General features: G+C 37.8%; 1 protein-coding gene across 1 annotated transcript in view; it reads left to right on the top strand.

Annotated features, from left to right (window-relative positions):
• Positions 1–3,768: 3,768 nt before the first annotated feature.
• Positions 3,769–18,049, top strand: part of CFAP46 (cilia and flagella associated protein 46) — a 70,517-nt gene continuing 56,236 nt past the window's right edge. The window contains exons 1-11 of the mRNA XM_059852299.1: positions 3,769–4,067; positions 4,413–4,537; positions 5,485–5,616; positions 8,423–8,487; positions 9,000–9,164; positions 10,461–10,584; positions 11,914–12,008; positions 12,788–12,895; positions 13,915–14,014; positions 15,685–15,783; positions 17,051–17,241. Coding sequence (XP_059708282.1) covers positions 4,019–4,067; positions 4,413–4,537; positions 5,485–5,616; positions 8,423–8,487; positions 9,000–9,164; positions 10,461–10,584; positions 11,914–12,008; positions 12,788–12,895; positions 13,915–14,014; positions 15,685–15,783; positions 17,051–17,241 — 1,253 coding nt within the window. The 5' untranslated portion in view covers positions 3,769–4,018. The remainder of the gene's footprint in view (positions 4,068–4,412; positions 4,538–5,484; positions 5,617–8,422; positions 8,488–8,999; positions 9,165–10,460; positions 10,585–11,913; positions 12,009–12,787; positions 12,896–13,914; positions 14,015–15,684; positions 15,784–17,050; positions 17,242–18,049) is intronic.

Here is an 18,049-nt window from a genome sequence, read left to right as displayed (position 1 = left end):
AATCATCTACCATTAATGAATTCATGTTATTTCATAATGACTGCGTAGAGAGCAGTTGTGTCTAACACTCAACATGAGCTACCCTATTCGGTGATCATTTATATAATTTATATTAAATTATAAATTGAGTGGGTCACTAAGCAATCACTGCTTTGCATTACGTTAGAGTGCATACATTGGTCTGCAGAGCTGCCTAGGTTAAAACACAGTGTTTCACTAATTCTAGACTGTATCACAAGCATTTCTACACAGTGGACCAGATGGGAGAAGATTCTTAATTTTGACATCATGAATTTTTTTCCCAAACAAATGCCAGAGCTTAGTTAAAATTCCACACAGATAAATCCTGGGAGAGTTTGGCTTTTACAGTTGTATCTTTTAAATAAAAATATTTTTCGAGGTACTTTTTGTGAGGTTCTTTTTCATACAATATCTACCTAACATCTGAATCTGACTGGCACAATGTAGTGGAGATTTAAAAGTCAATGTGTATTCAAGGAGTCAAATAAGCCAAATTCATGAAAGGAAGCATGCCAAAGGTCATCAAAAATGCAGGTACTGTAACAGGGCCTGCTCCAGTTTGCTGGTTTTAAGCTGTTGGACGCTTCAGGGATTCCTTACTCTGGAAATATTGCAATACCCTGTTTGAAACTCTTCCTTAGCCTGCTACTGCTCATGTCTGTCAAAGGAAAGCTCACTGGCTAGGCCTTTGTTCCGATCTAGTTTCATTCCTACATTCAGTGTGTACTAGATTTTCATCAGAAGCAAAGATGGAGAAGAGATACCTTAAGCCATTACATTTTGGCAAGTAAGGACAGCACAGACAATAGAGGCGTAGTGTCATTGGATATTTACTTATCATTTACTGTCTTTCATTCTATATAAAATACACCCACTCCTCAGTAGATTAACTGCTTCAGTGATTTTGTTCTAAGTGCTTTCTAGGAACAAGTGATTAAACTTAAATAAAACCAGATTGATTTAAACTTTTATTCAGATTGATAATGGAAAATAATTTAATAATACAAGTTATGTGATCATGATCAATTTCTGAACAAAGAAAATAAGATGCATAGTGTCTATAGATAATACTTCCAGTTTGTCTAAATCTCTTTGCAACCTTTTGTTTCTCCCCTTCATTGTCCTTTATGTGCATTCATGGCTCTACATTAGTATGCAGTTTGGAAATAGAATCTATATGTCTAGTCTCCTCCGGCTCACACACTAATTCCATGGTATGCAATGAGAAGGGACAGCTCTCACAGTACAGAAAATGAAGTTGGCCTTAAGCTGCCTTAGGACAGAACAGAAAGAAAGGAGCAACAGGTGAGAAAACGTTACAGAAAACCATTTGTGTATTTTCTTACGTGTTAAAAAAGCACACTGCATCAAAGCCCTTTGAGAAGGACAAACATGTAACACATGAAATGAGATATTTGAACCTGTAAATCAGAATGCAAAAGAATCAGGAAGTAATTATAATAAAAAAGCCGATGGAGCAAACCAATGGTTCCTTTGACATCCATATAATTCTCATTAGAGAGTATTTGGTCTGTACTATTTCTCATTCTCTCTAGACTCACCTTGCCTGTAAGAGGACTGGAATCAGGCATGTAATCTAGTTCCTCATCTATTCAAGAAAAATAAAAGAAATCCAATAGAAGGCAAGTGGACTATAAAGTAATCTCCCTGGTGCACTTTCTTTTGACCATTTACAGGAGATGCCCTATTTTTAAAGTTTTTACTATGTGGGTTAATATGACTACTTTAATATCTCATTTGTACAGACATGTGACTCTAGTGGCAGTAAAGGACACAGACACTTTACCAGAAGCTACCAGCAATTTGCCACTAGTTTCTGTTTTATAAAGTGTCAGGAGATCATAACTGTTGTTGCATAACACCTTCAGGGCGGAGATCACAGCCCCAGAGCTATCAGCTGCCAGGCTTCACACAGACCCCGGCACCAAAGGGTGGGATGAAAAAGGCTCTGTGTGTGTGTTGGAAAATCCTCTGGTCAGAGGCGCAGTGACCGCCCATCCTGCGCTGTGCCGAGGAGCCCAGCTGAGGGACCCCTTCACCCGGGGAAAAAGCCGCAACCACTGAGGGACAGCAGCGGGGTGTCACGGCCCATCGAAGCCCCCCCCAAAGGGTCCCCAGAGCCTGCACCAGAGCGCTGCAGCACGATGCAACAAATCCAGCGTCTTGCAAGGGTCAGTGTCAAACTGGCCCCCTGCAAGGGAGGCACGTGGGCGTTCCCACCTTGCCCAAAGCCACATTAATCCGTGGGACTCTGCACTCCTCGGCGTGGCGCGGCGTGGCGGTGACAGGGGACCCACCGCCAGGAAGACCAGATCGATGGGAGCCACGAGAAGTCGCTGGGACCCACGGATGAGTGATGTGCTTCCACCTAAGCCTTGTCAGTCTCCCCCGGTTCCCCCACCCCCCCATGCACTTCTTTTTCTATTTATTTATGTATTTTCTCTTTCTTTGTCTTTGCCTCTTTTACTATTAAATAAAAGATATCCATTTTTGGCAACAACATTTGACCTCGTTTGGTTTTAGTCACGTTTTTTGGATACATTTTGAACCTTCAAGGTTCTCTCTATTTTATGCAGAGAGACTTATTTTTCTTTGCTCTTCTGGGTTTAAACTGGATCATAACACCCAGGTATTTCATTAGGATGAATCAGTAATAGAAAAATTTTAGATGTTTATGTTATGGTGGTGCCATTTTGGCTATTACCTACATTACAGAAGTCAGTTGAGCTTTCATATACTCATTTGTATATGAAGAGACACTTGTCTTACCTGAGTCTGGGATTCTGCCAGTAGACGTTCAGAAGTGTCTGGGCTGTAGCCAAGTAAAAGTTACAAAGTTTGGGTACAAACATCGTGTGTATATATATATATACAGATACATCACAGTAAGCCGTAGTAAGCCATTGTTATTATTATCTAACATGATTACACAAGACCAATATATCGCTTTCTGCTTCAGAAATCAACACAGGTTTGCTATAGGGTTTTTTCCTTGCCCACCTAATTTCAGATTAGTTTTGTTTCTGCTCATCGATATTCATAGAAGCAAGACAGTTACTTGATTTAAATGGGTACTGTGGCCAGGGAGGGGTTATGTAGTACAGGTAGGGATTGAGTCTACTCCTGAATTCTTTCCAGACCCCTGTACTGGAACACCCTACTGGTATAGAGTTGCAGTCTAGTTCAAAGTGCAAACGGCTTAGGTTTAAAATTGAATTTATGTACATGAGCCTTTAAATTGTCTTCATGACCACAGTGATTTCTCTCACAGAATCTGGTATGACTCAGTAGGTGAGGGCAGTGGTGAGGCTCTAAACATTTGGTATGTGTTGATATCAGTCCAGTCAGGCAGCTTCTTTTCTTTCTTTTGTCTTTTCCTTTTCCTTTTCTTTTTTCTTCTTTTCCTCACCTATGAGTTCTTCTTGCACTGACGGATGTGATCCCAACGTTCCTGGGCATTTTTTCCTGCTTTAGGTGGTGTACGCTGCATTTCCAAAGGCTTCGCGTTAGAAGCTCTCAACACGGGACAAAAAATACTGGTTCCAGCATTTCTTAGCGCTACGTTCATTGGCAGGAAGGCGTCGGTCGTTGCCTGTGCCGGCCCTCGAGCCGCGCCCGCCCCGGCGCTGCCCGCTGCCGCCGCGGGCCGCTAACAGCTCCCCCGCCCGCGAGCGCAGCCGGGGCCGCGGGGGCGGCTCCCTGCCGGCTCGCCCGGCCCCTCGAGCGAGGCCGAGGGCCGAGGGGAGGGCGAAAGGGAGGGCTGGTCTGCGGATGTTGTGAAAGCGCTGCCGGGATACGCGCCTGTGTTGTGGGAAACGCGAGCGGCCGAGGGGCAGCCTACGGATGTCCGGCGGGCACCTCCGGCAGCCGCATCCCTGGGCTGCCCGGGCAAGCGTTCGGGACCTTCGGGAAAGCCTCTCGCTGGCGGCTTGGAGCTCCCCACGGCACTCGCGGCGAAGCCTCGTCCAGCCGCGGGATGGAGCTGGCGGCGAGGGAGCAGCTGCTCGCCGCAGAGAGCGCCGGAGGTGAGCGGGCGAGCGACCGCGCGACCGTCTTTAGAATGATGTGAAATTAAAATCCGACTTCAGATAGGAAAGCAGCTTGATCCTAGCCTGATTTCTAAATTCCCTTCCTAGTGTGCTAGTGTCGGTGACTTTAAATAGTAAGAGAGTTGTTAGTTGTTATGATGTTGCTCCATGTTAGAACTATGCCTGACTTCGATCAACGCGTGTGTGTGTGACATTATTTTCCTTAAACATTCTTAATATATTTCTGCAGAGGAGAGACTGGATATCGTGTAGCTCATTTGAATGCAATCGTGTCAGTACACCTGGAAACAAAGATTTCTTTATTACTTTTTTTAATTTCAGATGTTCAGGCTTTGAAGAATGCTTACAAGTTAATCAAATCAGCCAGTGAAAGACAATCTGCACTTGATTCAACAGATAACATCAGCACTGATTTATATGTTTTATGTGCTGAACAAGCACTTCAGGTTTGTAATTTAGGTCTTTTATCTGTATTAAATAAAAACATGTAGATAATGCACTGTATTTACAGCTGTTACAGTTACTATTTTAAAAATCTCAGAAGTACTCGAGGAAAGTATTACACCATTCTGGTTTTGGAGATCAGTTGTTTAAACACGCATTTTCCATTAAAACTCTGTGGTTTGTGATTTTTGTAATCACACCTAAATTATCAAGGTGTACTGTGATATATACAAAAATGTTTGCCGTGCCTGTTTTTTTTCTTATTATGGAAAACTAAGCATTAAGCAATTTGGTTCAGACTGAGGAAAATACATTGGTGAACAGGCAAAAGAACTCTAATAAAAATACTCATAACCCTGGTCCATTCTAATGATGAAAGGCTGTTGCTAATTAAATTACTTCTGTAAAATGTGGTCAAGATTTTAAATTTTGAAGTATTTGTTAATGTTCAATTTATGATCATAAGTGATTGGGTTTTAAGTTGACAGAGTTTGTAGTAAGACTTTTTTTTTCCCCCCGGCAAGCTGTAATCCAGTCAAAATCTGCCTGTGGTCTGGAAACTGACATGTAGCACTGACAAATCCTGCCTCCTTAAAAAAAAACAAACCAGTATTATTTTTAGAATTTTGTCTTTATGTCACCAATTGTTTTTAAAAAGGAAACATTTTTTGGGTACTGTAAGCAATACTATGACTGAATGAGAAGTTTTGTTAAATAAAGAAGCTTTTTTTATCAAATACATTTGGAATGACAAAAATTGCCTTTAATAAATGGTAATAGACTTATATTACAACTAGTATGCATCTCTGTGGAATATTGCTTACATACTGGTATGGAGTTAGATGTTACCCTTGATTAGGCATGCATTTAAGAAAGCTAACAATTCTTAATATTCTTAATTATTTGTTGCAATTTTTAAAATATTGAAATGCTGTTTTTTGGGTTTTAGCTGGGATATCTGGAAATTAGCAGTGATTGCCTACAGATGTATTTTAAAGGAAGATTTCCTGTGAACCAGTTTCTTGGCAGAGCATACTTGTGCCAAGGCCAGTTGCATGCCCCACGTTCTACAGATAATTTGGTGAGAAATCATGAAGGTTGCTCTATATTAAGCCTGGTTTTATAGGTATTTACTACTAGGTTTTATGTGTTGCTTTCAGTCATGTAAAATACACAAGGATAATCAGGACTCTGCAAAAAATCCAAGGAAATGTATTAACAAGTAATTTGGGAGTAAACAAAACTTACCGTCTGAATCAGACTAATATTTCAGAGATTTTGGAGAAGAAAAAAAATACTTGTAAACTTTTTCGGGTGGTTGATTGTTTTAAGTCACCCTCTTAACTTTTTACTTAAATATGATGCATTCAGACCAAATTAGCTGTAACTGTTAAAACATTCAGCAATTTTATTTGGGAAGCATTTCATAGGTTTTTGGGAAGTGGAGGGCTGAAGAGGCCCTCAGAGAGGTTGTACAGCTCATTTCTGTGTCAGTGTACTTCCAGCACTCATCAGTAACATGTCCATGTAATACTTGGATGTGGCTTTTTGTAGTGAGAGGTGGTAGCACCTCAGCAGGATACTTCTGCTTCTGTGTATTGCTTTGAGGTGTTACAATTCCCTTTATATGAAAAGCAGTTTTTATCTCCTGCTGCTTTTGAAATGGAGTGGGATCTGTTTTCTGTCTTCAGTATTTCACTTGTCCTTGTACTGTGATGAGTCAGCTTTGATCATCGGTAAATGATATCTAGCCCCCCAAAATAGCTTTAACAGATGTTTGGAATCATAGAGTATTCCCAGTTGGAAGGGACCCACAAGGATCATCAAAGTCCAGCTCCTGGCTCTGCACAGGAATACCGCTAAAATGCCACCCTGTGCCTGAGAGAATTATTCAAATGCTCCTTGAGCTCTGTCAGCCTTGGGGCCATTACCACTGCCTGTTCAGTGTCCAGCCATCCTCAGGCAGAAGAAACTTTTCCTGATGTCCAGCCTAAGCATTCCCTGACACAGCTCCAGTGGTTCCCTTGGATCCTGTCACTGGTCACAGAGAGCAGAGGTCGGTGCTGCCCCTCCAGTGCCTCTGAGGAGGAAGCTGCTGAGTGCAATGAGGTGTCCCCTCAGACTCCACCAGGCTGAACAAACCAAGGGACCTCAGCCAGTCCTTATATGGCTTTCCCACTAGGCCTTTACCATCTTTGTAGCTCATAGTTTGTGTTATTTGTGTTCACAAATGTACCTAAGAAAAGTTTTAGTAGTTTCTTTGAATAATGTGTTTGAATTAACTTTCAAGCTAGAATCTTTTCCCTGTTATATTTTCTGTATTGTCTTTCTTCTGTGAGCACATGTGCAGAATAACTGATCAGTGGTCACTTTAAAACTTCATGCATGTTTGAAACATCCAATGTCCACTTATGTTTCTAAATTAACAAACTATTCTGTTATGTTTTGTGAATCTCAATCAATATTTGCTGTTTTCTTCTTGGCTCTTGCTAACTTCTTTGAAGTTAAAAATGATCCCCGGTTGTACAGTCCTGGCTTGGTTCCTTGTGTCATTTATGCTCCTTTAAGATCCAGTTTGCATCAGTTATAAAGTTTTTTCACTGTTGTGTTCCTAGATAATTTATGAAAGTATGAGTGGCACAACATCTCATGCTGTGTGACTAAGTAATCATCATTCACTTAAAAAGATAAATTTGTCCTTATTTTGATTTCCATCCTGAGGAATCCTTCTTAATTAAGATGTTTGTGTTCTTAAGGGCCAAGTGTAACTTCTCTATTTTAGTACATATTTCATCTCTGTTTTTCTCTTTATCTAGGCAGTTCCCATTTATTGCTCAGTACCCTTTTTATAGCACCCCAGAGCTCAGTAAGTCAGTCCCAATTCTCTTGGAGATTTTAGTTTATCTTTTCTAGCATACTATAGAGACCCCCTCTGGTGTCATCCCATTCCTGCTCATCCAGCTACACCTTGGCTTTCCTATTTGCAATGCATCCTTCTCCTACACTTTCAAAAATCCCTCTATAATACTATCTCTCCCATCTTCTTTACACCCTGCCTTCAGGAATTTGTACATACTGATGAGATCTTCCCCGAGCTGCCTTTTTCAGGCTCAACAGTCTCAGCTCTCTGTCTTTCCCCATATGAGAGATACTTCAGTTCTTTCTTGACCTTTGCAGCTCCTTCTTGGACTCTCCACAGCAGCTACTGAGGAGCCCAGAACTGGGAGCAGTGTTCCTCACCACTGCTGAGCAGAAGGGAAAGATCACATCCCTCAGCCTGCTGGCTGCACTCCTCCTGCGGCATCCCTGGACACTCTCAGCCGCCTTTGCAGCAAGGGAATGCCGCTGGCTGGTGCTCTTCGCCTTGGTGTCCGCCAGGACACCTAGTTCCTCCTCTGAAGAGCTGGTTCCCGGCTCCTTTAATGATAAAAAGGGCATGCCTGTCACAATTTTCTGTTGACAAACTCCTGTTGGAGCCTTTTTGAAGAAAATAATTCCTCAAGATTTTTAATGGGACAAATGAATATAACTTTTTTTCCTGCTGGATTTACTCTTGGATATTTCTGAACTTTCTTTGCCGAAAGCTTAAAAAGTATGCAGCTTTCTAGTTTTGGAACATTTTGGTCCTGATAATTAATTTGGCAGAAATCAAGTAAGTTGAAAATGCAGTCTTAAAATTTAAAATCTGGAAAACGTATAAATAGGCTATCAACCAGTCTTTAGTTATTCTGTTTCTATAGCAACAACTTCTTTTGGCGGTATATTTTAGTTGAGATTGGTCTGAAAATTAAATTTATGAAATATGCTCATATTGAAATAGGAAAAGAATCTACTGATTTGTACAATCTATATTCAAATTGCACTTGCTTTTCTTTGTTCTGTTTTAGGAAGAGTTTGAAAAGTTTGTGCTGTTTTTTATGAAGGCAATAGATTTTGCAACCTATGAAAGAAGGTAGGCCCTACTGACAGGATTAACTCTAAGTCCCAGAAAATGCTACTGATCTGTCTTTTCAATTGTTTGTCATGATTTTCATTAGGTAGCATGGAGTTGTGTTTTTTGGGTTTTTCCTTTAGATTTTTCCTTCCATTTTGTAACTTCTGTTACTGCTGTGTTTGTTGTAACAACATAAGGATACTGCAGTCTTACATTGACAGAGTGTAAGGTCCTGTTTAAAGCTGTTAGATATCTCAGCATTTCTTACCCTTTTATAGTTATGATCTATAGAATGAAAGCAATATGTTAGCTTATTTTTAAGTGGTTAATTATTGAGTATAGTTGCAAGAGTTACCATATTCTTCTTGTGCTGTACTTGTCTTCTCAATTCTTAGTCAGGATTGCCTCCAATGAAAAGTCAAAGTTGCACCTTTGAACTTCGTAGAAGTGTCTTACGGTACTCAAGCTGTAATTTTTTGTTTATTCAAGTTCATTAAATACTAAATTTTTTTTCATTCTTGTTTTTTCAGGTATTTTTTTCTGGTATATAATGCCTCAGTTCTTTATTGGCAACTTGTGAGGCCATTTCTTAAGCCTGGATTCCGCTATTGCCTTATTCCCAGCCTTTCACAGATTGTTACAGCATTAAACCAAATTGAAGAGCAAGACAATGAATGGCGAGCAGAACTTATGATGTAAGTTTAATTGTATTTTTTCATAGGGGCATTCTGTAGTCCTTTTGGGACTGCTAGCTGAGGCAACCTTTAATAAGGTATATTTCACTGGTAATGTTGTAGATGTATTTATTGTGAAAACCTTAATTAATAACTTTTTAAAGAGACATAAATGTACTGAACGTCAAAAGGTGCTTCATTTCTATCTTGACTTTAAGCTTGAAGTTTTAGTGAAAGAAACAGCAGTGCCCTAGATTGGACCTGAAGTTTCACAGTAATTTTGGATGTAGTGTTTGAGTCATTGATAGTAATTGGAAATAAATGGTGTATAAACATCAATGTATTACCATTCTTGCATTTCCTGAGCAAAGCTGGAGCATAAACCTTGAGATAACTGTACTGAAAAAAACATTTTTATGTGCACAAAGAGGAGTGTCTATGTAATTTTTCAAGGTCCCACAACCTTTTGGCAGAGATGTTTTGATCCCCTATTCAGCAGACTGATTCCAGTTCCTCTTGCACTCCTACCATAGTTTTTTCCCTTTCTCTTTGTGGAATTTTTTGTTTCTGTGGTCTGTGATTGTGGTTTATTGCTATGTAGCATTTTCTTTATAAACTCAAACTGGAGGGAAGTAACAAAACATTCCAAGGGGTGTGCTAAGGACTATCTGTAATACATGCAGTTTCCTGGTATCAAACTCTTGATGGGGTATTGATGAAAGCAAACAAATGCACACAGTGTGTTTGTGTTATAACACTAATGGTTGTATTTTTTTAAGTTGTATTTATTAATAATTTCTTTTAAAATTATGGTTATTGTTGTTGTTCATGTATGTTGTGGGTTCACAGGCTCTTTTTCAGTCAAATCAGATAAAGTATAGAAAATCCAGTAGATATGTTGCTGTTTCCAGTGTGAATAGTTTTCTTTTGCTAAGTGTCTTTGAAATACTAGCCTTTGCAGTAGTTAAGGGAGAATCTTACAATATGTCCCACAGAAATGTTTTTCTCATACACTTTTAAATAGTTAATCTTTTTAATTCCAGGTATATTGTTGAGAAAAGTTTTCACAAAAAAACTCCACAAATTTCCAAGATTCTTATTGTGATCTGCACTAAATATGTGTATATATCTGGAAGAAGCAAAAATGTAGAAATTAGAGGGTCTCTTTTGTGTTAAGTCAATGCTTTATAGCACAAATTGCTTGTACTGCATTTAGAAGTGGTATCTTGAATACAAAGACTGTTAAAAAAATACAGCTAACGATTATTTTGGAAAGTGTTAATAAATACTTAATATAAACATTTATTTGATCTGCAGAAATTTACTTGAGTGCTTCCTCGATGCTTCAAAACTGGAAGAAGCAAAAGAGTTTTCATCTGCTGCAGCAGTCTTTATTAAGGAAAATGTTCCAGATAAATACTCTCAAATATTTTCTTTAATGGTAATGATGAAAAATATTTTAAAGCCCCACTAAGACAGGAGCTGTCTCTGCGTTTTCATAAGATCATAGTTGTAATTTAAATTTGGTTATCTACCAAACAATTCAGTAGATATGCAGAGATTTTCACTAATTGTATATTTTTGATACTATAAGCTAAAGAGCTCCTTACTACTCCTTGTTCTTTTGACACATCAATATAATGGGGATAACTGTGGCTAACCCTAAAAATTCTGTTTGGGATTAATTCCTGTTGTAAGAGAAGGTGTAGTGAGGGCAACTTAACCGGACATATGCCACTGAGGGCGTATTTAGTATCTGTTTGGTATTTCTCATGCTGATAAATACTTCAGTGATTCAGCTTGAACCCTTCAAATAGTTCTGAAAATTAGAGGATATGACATTAGTTTACATTTCTTGCATGCTCTTAATTTAGGAAATAAGAGGGCAAAGACAAATGTGGCAGAAGCAGAAAAAGGCAAATAAAACTCGGAAGTTGTGTGCAGGCGTATTTTCTTTCATTCTGCTACATTGTCTGTTGTCTTTGTCTGTCTACCCCCCAATCACTGCATTCCAAAAGTGTATGTTTATATTACAAATTTCTCTAAGAGAACTGATATGCAGCACTCCAAAGGTGTGATAATAATAAAGCAATCACCCTGGGGCAAGCTTGAAATTGCTTTTGTATTTTGATAAGAATTACTGAGCAGAGCAGAGCCGTTTGACAATGTCCTTAAAGAGAAGACTGAAGTAGTTCTACAACTGTGCTTGGGCTACAGAAGTATGATCCAAGCTATTGAGTGCTTTAGTAGCAGCATACTGGAGTCCTGTAAAACTTAGTGTTCCAGTACAGCTTAATTGATAGGTGTGGGCAGTCAGTGTGAGAGTCAAAGGAAATGATCTGCGCACTATTAATGTGTAACTCTACAGCTAAATTGAAGTATCTGCAGTTTACTGTAATGTCTTAATAATATTTTTTTCCCTGCCTATAATCTATAGGTACAGATAAAATTTAATTGTTTGTCTCAGCTGGATGAGATGATTTCAGAATGAGTTCTATCACAAAGTGTTCAAAATGCATTAATTAGGATTCTAACCCAGGAGGTAGTTCCACGTTTATATTTCGGCTTATAGTTCTGATCCTGACTCTTGGAAGGTGATTCTTGGAGGGTGATCTTTGTATTATCTGTGCAGAACTACATAGATTATCATAGTAGCCACATTGCCCTTAAAGTCTATGAAAACAGTCAACATACCTGTTTTATTTTAGCCCTGTTGAGTGTTGGTCCTTTGCTAATTTAATCAAATAATAATTAAATTGTTATTTTATAGGTGTATCACAAACTAATGGATATTTCCCAGGTAGAGAAGGAAATACAAAATTCCATCTGTCTTTCAGTTATTTATAAAATGCAGTTGTTAAAGTTGTAAGTATGAAAATGTATCCTTTCACTCGTACTTTGATGCTGCATGTTACAGAGGTAGGATCAGGTTCAGGGATCCCATATGCTTGTAGAAAAAATCAACTGCAGAGTTTAACTCCTCAAAAGGAAAATCATAATGACAGTTTGGGTGGTAACAGTCAAGTCTGTCTAAACAGCTTCATCAAAAAAGTGAGCTAGCTCTTTGGGAATGTAGGGGTTAGTGTGTTGTACAGGTATAGCCAGGAGAAAGAATATAGGAATCTGAAAGACATTTTAGTATCAAATGGACTCCGCTTCCATTCCCAAACTGTGTACAAGAAAATAAAAATAAAGTGGGGAAATCACCTAAAATGCAGTGTACAAATCGTGGAGCATAATGCTTTTAAAATTCTTTAAATTTTAAAGGTATAAGAAAAATTTGAAAATTGGACTTCATAGCAAAATCTCATGTAATTTTTTTCAGTGTCTCAAGATTTCCCCATTTAAAAAAATATTGATTCTTTTCTTACTAGCAGTGGATTAATCCATACTGACATTATGGGAAAGGATTCTTGCACACCTGTTTTTTTTTTCTTCTGGAATAAAATTTACTGTCTGAAATACTAATTCACATACTGAAGTTAGGTTTTATAGATTTTTTTCTTGATATTTCAATATCCAGGCAGCCCACTGATACCTTGGAATAAGAGCCATCCATTCTGAAGTTAGGAGAGTTATTTCAAATTTTTAATACAATAACATTTCTCACAAAAAATTATGACCCAATTCCTCATATGTTGCAGGCAGTGGGACACCAATGTATTTCCAAGAGATGCCAGCGCAAGTCTGAATTCTTTATATGTGCTTTTGAAGCAACACGATGTACCTCCCGCATCTGTTCTCAGTGTGAAGTGAGTTTTATTTGTCATAGCCCCTTGGAAATTGATGATGAAGCTGATCCTGCTTCCGTTGAATTCTGTCAAAATTCCTGATGACCTTGCAGAGCTTGAACTCTTACTTAGTGTTTGTGTTGTGTTAACACATAGGTCATCTTAAAAAAGCACAAAATCCTATTAAACTTTATGACAGAACCCAAGATTAAATATCTTTTTCCATACAGCTGTTTATATAACATTATTAAATCTTTCCATAATAATTTCTTTTTGATAAAATGAGATTTTTAGAAGGTCTTAAAGTTGATATGTACTTTTCAGACTGTAGTTAGTTTTTAACTTTTCCTGGGGCCCTTCCCAACTCTTCAGCATAAGTTTGAAAGACTAAACTGACCACTGTTCCAGTAGTTGCATCACAGCTGTTACATATGGAAGCAATATTACATTTTTATTTGTTAAGGTAAACACTCTTTAACAATATTCAGATATCTCATCACTTCTTCTGTTCCAGACAATACACTATGCTCATCTGGTTATTTACAGACATCCAAACAGTTAGAATATAGTCTCCATCTCTGTGTCTGTGTTCTTAGTTCCTGGGTAGCAGACTGATGGATTTAACTGCTTTGTGTGCCAGTTCATTGAATTGTAATTCCAAAATTTTCTGCAATCTTTCTGGAATCTGAAGTTTCTTACTTCACCATGTCTCTGCTTCATGCATTTAATTCTGTATTTCTTGTCTTCTTCAGGGACTGTTTGTGCAGATTGCATAGGAGTATGCTAATTATTTTCCATAAACAGATTAATTTTTATATTTTTAATGTAGCCAACTTTGAACTCTTTTTTTTCCTTATTAACTGTGAGCATTATTAGTATAACTATAATAATATTTAACATTATAATAATAATTCCTCTAGTATTCATATGACTTTAAGGTTTTCAGGCGCATTGCACAGTTAGTTTCAAAAAGTGGTTTTTTAATTCCATGGAAGAGAATATCAAAATCTCTGAATTTTTTTTTTCTTGTGTTTTTGAAGGATTCCTTTGATTTTGGAATTAGCTCATTTTTCTCTGAAAGTAAACTGCACTGAGCTTGCAGCTCGTTGTATATTTGATTTGAAGAGCACTCCAATTACTGTAAGTTTTAACTGCGTGGGTTTGGATTTTTTTTACACACACCCCCACACTCCCACACCCCTTTTGTGTTTACATTTAAAAAATAGTAGTAATGGTTCTGCGGTATTCTGTCCATCTGTGTATTGTTTATATATTCATTGATATATAATTATTGTGATACTTGATCTATTCCTGATGCATGGTCAGAAAGTAGGCTGTGGGTAGACTAGGGTGATTAGCAGTACATTTTATTTTGGCAAATAAATATTAACTGTAAATTTTTTCTATGTTTTTAAAATGTTGCCTGTGCAAGAGTATGATTAGTAAGTAATCTCCAATTTCTATTATAATGATCCCACTTAGAGTTACTGATAAAATTTAACTTATCCTCACAGAATTTTTTTTTTAATTCCAGGTGTCTGATTCAGGCACATTATTCTGAACATTTCCTGACAGTCTAAAATCATATACAAATCCATAGCATTCCACTGGAAGATGTGTTTAAATCCCCTAGCTCAAAGATTCACAAGGATTTAATCTAAGTATTTGTGTAGACAGTAGTGGGAAATATCTGTTGTGTGGCAGCAACAGAGAAACTTGGTTTCTACTTCAGCATTCTCCATTGGAGTTAGTGTGTTTTTAAGTGACCGTCTTCTGATTGTTCAGCATCACTTGACAGTGATTTCTTGTTATAGTAGAGTGAGGGAAATCTATGTTAAAATTTCAGTTCCTTGTCTTTTGCTAAGTACTTGCAAATTTCTCAGTCATAACATGAATTCCATCTCAGTGTGTATTTGTCATTAATTTTTTCGCGATCTCTTTTCTCTTTTCCAGTCGTGGGAATGTTCAGTTACCAAAGGTCATGCTGAGTGATTTTATAATAGCTCATAATGAATTAGGAATGAAGAGGCTGTCTGAATTTCCTTACTACACCAATTTAACCCAAATACAGCTTAACTTAGGTGTTTCTATGATCCGTACATATAATTTATACGATTTAATGGTCAGCCCTTTCCTAAGCTGTTAAAAGTCTAATCTCATTTTTCACTTATAAGTTTCACTGCCCACCAAGCTGAATCCTTTCTGTCTTGACTAGTGCCTGTTTATTCCAAGCATGTACCCTTTTAATAACGTTAACGTTAATGAGTAAATGGAAGAGGGCAGATTTAAATCAGATATTGTGAAAATAGTATTGCTTGTGATAGTGGTGAGGCCCTGGCACAGGTTGCCCAGAAATGCTGTGGCTGCTCCATGCCTGGAAGTGTTCGAGGTCAGGTTGGATGGGGTTTGGGGCATATTGGGATAGTGGAAGGTGTCCCTGCCCATAGCAGGGTGTTGGAACTGCATGGGGTTTAAGGTCCCTTCCAACCCAAACCATTCTGTGATTCTATTATTCTATTAGAACTGAAATCAAATTACAGTATGGGAGGAATCAGGTGTACACTGTTTTTCTTACTGCAAATTCTGGCAATGAACAGCTTAAAAGTTATTTTGCTTCCAGTGAGAAACAAGTGACTGCAGTTCAAACAAGAAATTCTGTTCCCTTTGTATCATTGCAGTTAACTGGCTAGTATAGTGGTAATTTCAGTAGGAAAGTACAGTGCTGTGTTACTGTAATTGCATGGGTTTAACCATTATGGTATTTCTTTTTAATTATTAAAATTAATATTTTGTGTGTTAATACTTTGTAGGAGCAAGGGAAACTTATTGAGATAGAATGTCTGGAATGTGAATATGAAATGAAGAAAGATGGCACAGAAATTGTGACTTATACCAAAGGAGTTGTTGAGGTACATTCTTTAAATTTGAGAAAAAAGTAAAAGTTTTAATTTGTTAAATGTGGAATATTGCATTTGACTGTGTCTGTTAATTACATTGTACTGATAAGGAATTCTCTTAACCTTCATACTCTTTTAGATTGGACTTCCAAGAAGGAAACGGAGAAAAATAAACCACAGTTGTATGTTGCTCCCTTAAGTTTTCTGACTGACCATAAAAGTTCATAATAGATTGCTTTCCAAGGGCAAAGATGGTAGCATTGAGGCATGTTTTCATATTTTTGCCTTTATGGGATCTCTTTCCATGGAATATCTTGGGTTGGAAAGGACCACTAGGGATCATTGAGTCCATCTCAACTGTGATTGTATGCTATGGTCAATCTAATACAAATTCTTATGTCAGAAAAATGTGGATTGTTCCTGATCACACTAGGAAGGATTTTATTGAATTTCTGTGGTTGGTTGGCTCAGTTGTAATTCAGACCATCAAAGTTAGAAGCCTAAATTTCAATATTATCAATGGTGTTAGAGAGATACCTACAATGAGCAGTTTAGACCAGTTCTTAGAGTCACCTTAAGTTCCTTCAGTAGGAAGTAGGAATATGTTTAAGGGAACTTGGTATTGGAAAGACTTACTCCTATCTAGGACTATTATCATTTTGGAGTTCAGAAATTCCACTCACCTTTTGAAAAAAACCTTCTTGTTAATGAATTCTTCATAACATGAAGCACTACTAATACTAAAATGTAAAACAAGATATTTAGGTATTTCTAAACTTTAAGTCTATAGTGTATGCAGTTGGAGAGGGATTTTGTTGGATTTTTTTTCTGATTTTTTTTTTTTACTTGCATAACCTCTAAAAACAATGTAATAAATGGCAAGTCTGTTACTTTAGGTAATATTGGCTTCTAGATTTAGTAAGAACCAAGTTTAATTGACAGTATGGCAAATTCCATTCATAATATTTCTTTTTTTTCCTCTTTTGTACTGCATCTGTAGCTGAATGTGAAAAAAAAAACGCAAATGGCTAAACCTTCTGAATTCACAAGTATTCACAATTATCAGTTTTTGTTTATCTTAAGAATGGGGAGTAGCTGACATACTTCTGCCAGAAATACATGATAGCAGCCTGGAGCATCTAAAATAAATACTTTCCAAAGTTTGCTGACTGAGGGACTGCTTTCTACTGAAAACAGTCCTAAGATTAAAATTTGGAGGAACATGTAAGAAATTCCATTTATTAATGCAGTGGTGCTAATTAATTCTTCATGTATGTAGGCTCAGCTGAAATTGATCAAAAATCTTGAATTAAAGTTAAAACGTGCAGTTCAGTTGGGAGATCCTGGTGTGATTCAGGTTGTTTGTGCAACCCAGTGGAATCTGTGCTTACCACTACTACAACACAATTTGCATCAACATGTACGAAAGCCATTGCTCTCAGTTGCTGAAGTCCTTGAAGAGATTGACAGGTAATTTTCAATGTTGTATAGTTTTTTGAAAGGTCCTTTGCAGTAGAGCGAGTCAGAATTGACCCAGTCTGCCGTTTGAGCAGGACAGTAGGTGGTTTCTGCTGCATGTATTGCAGAGGAGGGTGAGGAATCTAGTTTCAGTGTTTTAAAATTTTTTTTTCAGTTGTATAAAGAGTGGATATACGCATGCATGAAAGCACTATATTGTAGTATTGTACTCTTATTCTGTTTTCATATAGAAAATTCAAGATCAGCAGAGACAACTTTGAAATTTGTACTAAATGTTAGTAATGGCATTTTTTCTCTACAAGCCTGCAGGGAGACTTTGGAGAGATTAGGGTTTGAGGGTTTGTAACGTGTATATTCTTAGCAATCCAGCAGACTCAGCCTCAATTCTGATGTGGTACTGTCTCTGGAGACTGAATGAAGTAATTTGTGTCTATTAATTTGCCTGTCTTAATTTTTGGTTTGATAGCAGCATTAATTGTGGCTACTTTGGTCCATGGGAAAAGGGTGCTACTTGCTCAGTCAGGCTGGCTCTGATGTGGACATACATTAGTTCTATGGCATGATATTTGATAGCCTTGAAAACCTTTCTTCTCTCTCTTTTTCATAACATTGCTTTAATTTATCTGATTTTCTGTTTTTCTTCCTGAAAATAATCAGTAGTAGTATGTAGAGGTCTGAACTGTCATGAGCAGCCTCCTGGGGCAGGTGGTGGATAGGGAGCTAGGCGTGCCCGAGACTGGAGAACATGCAGTTTTTGGTGAAGACAGGCTGGCTTCATAGAGTGAAGTCAACAACACCT

Source organism: Haemorhous mexicanus, chromosome 7, assembly GCF_027477595.1.
Source record: "Haemorhous mexicanus isolate bHaeMex1 chromosome 7, bHaeMex1.pri, whole genome shotgun sequence".
NCBI classification, from domain to species: domain Eukaryota; kingdom Metazoa; phylum Chordata; class Aves; order Passeriformes; family Fringillidae; genus Haemorhous; species Haemorhous mexicanus.
Note: the sequence above shows the minus strand (reverse complement) of the source record. Positions and strands in the feature narration are given on the sequence as shown.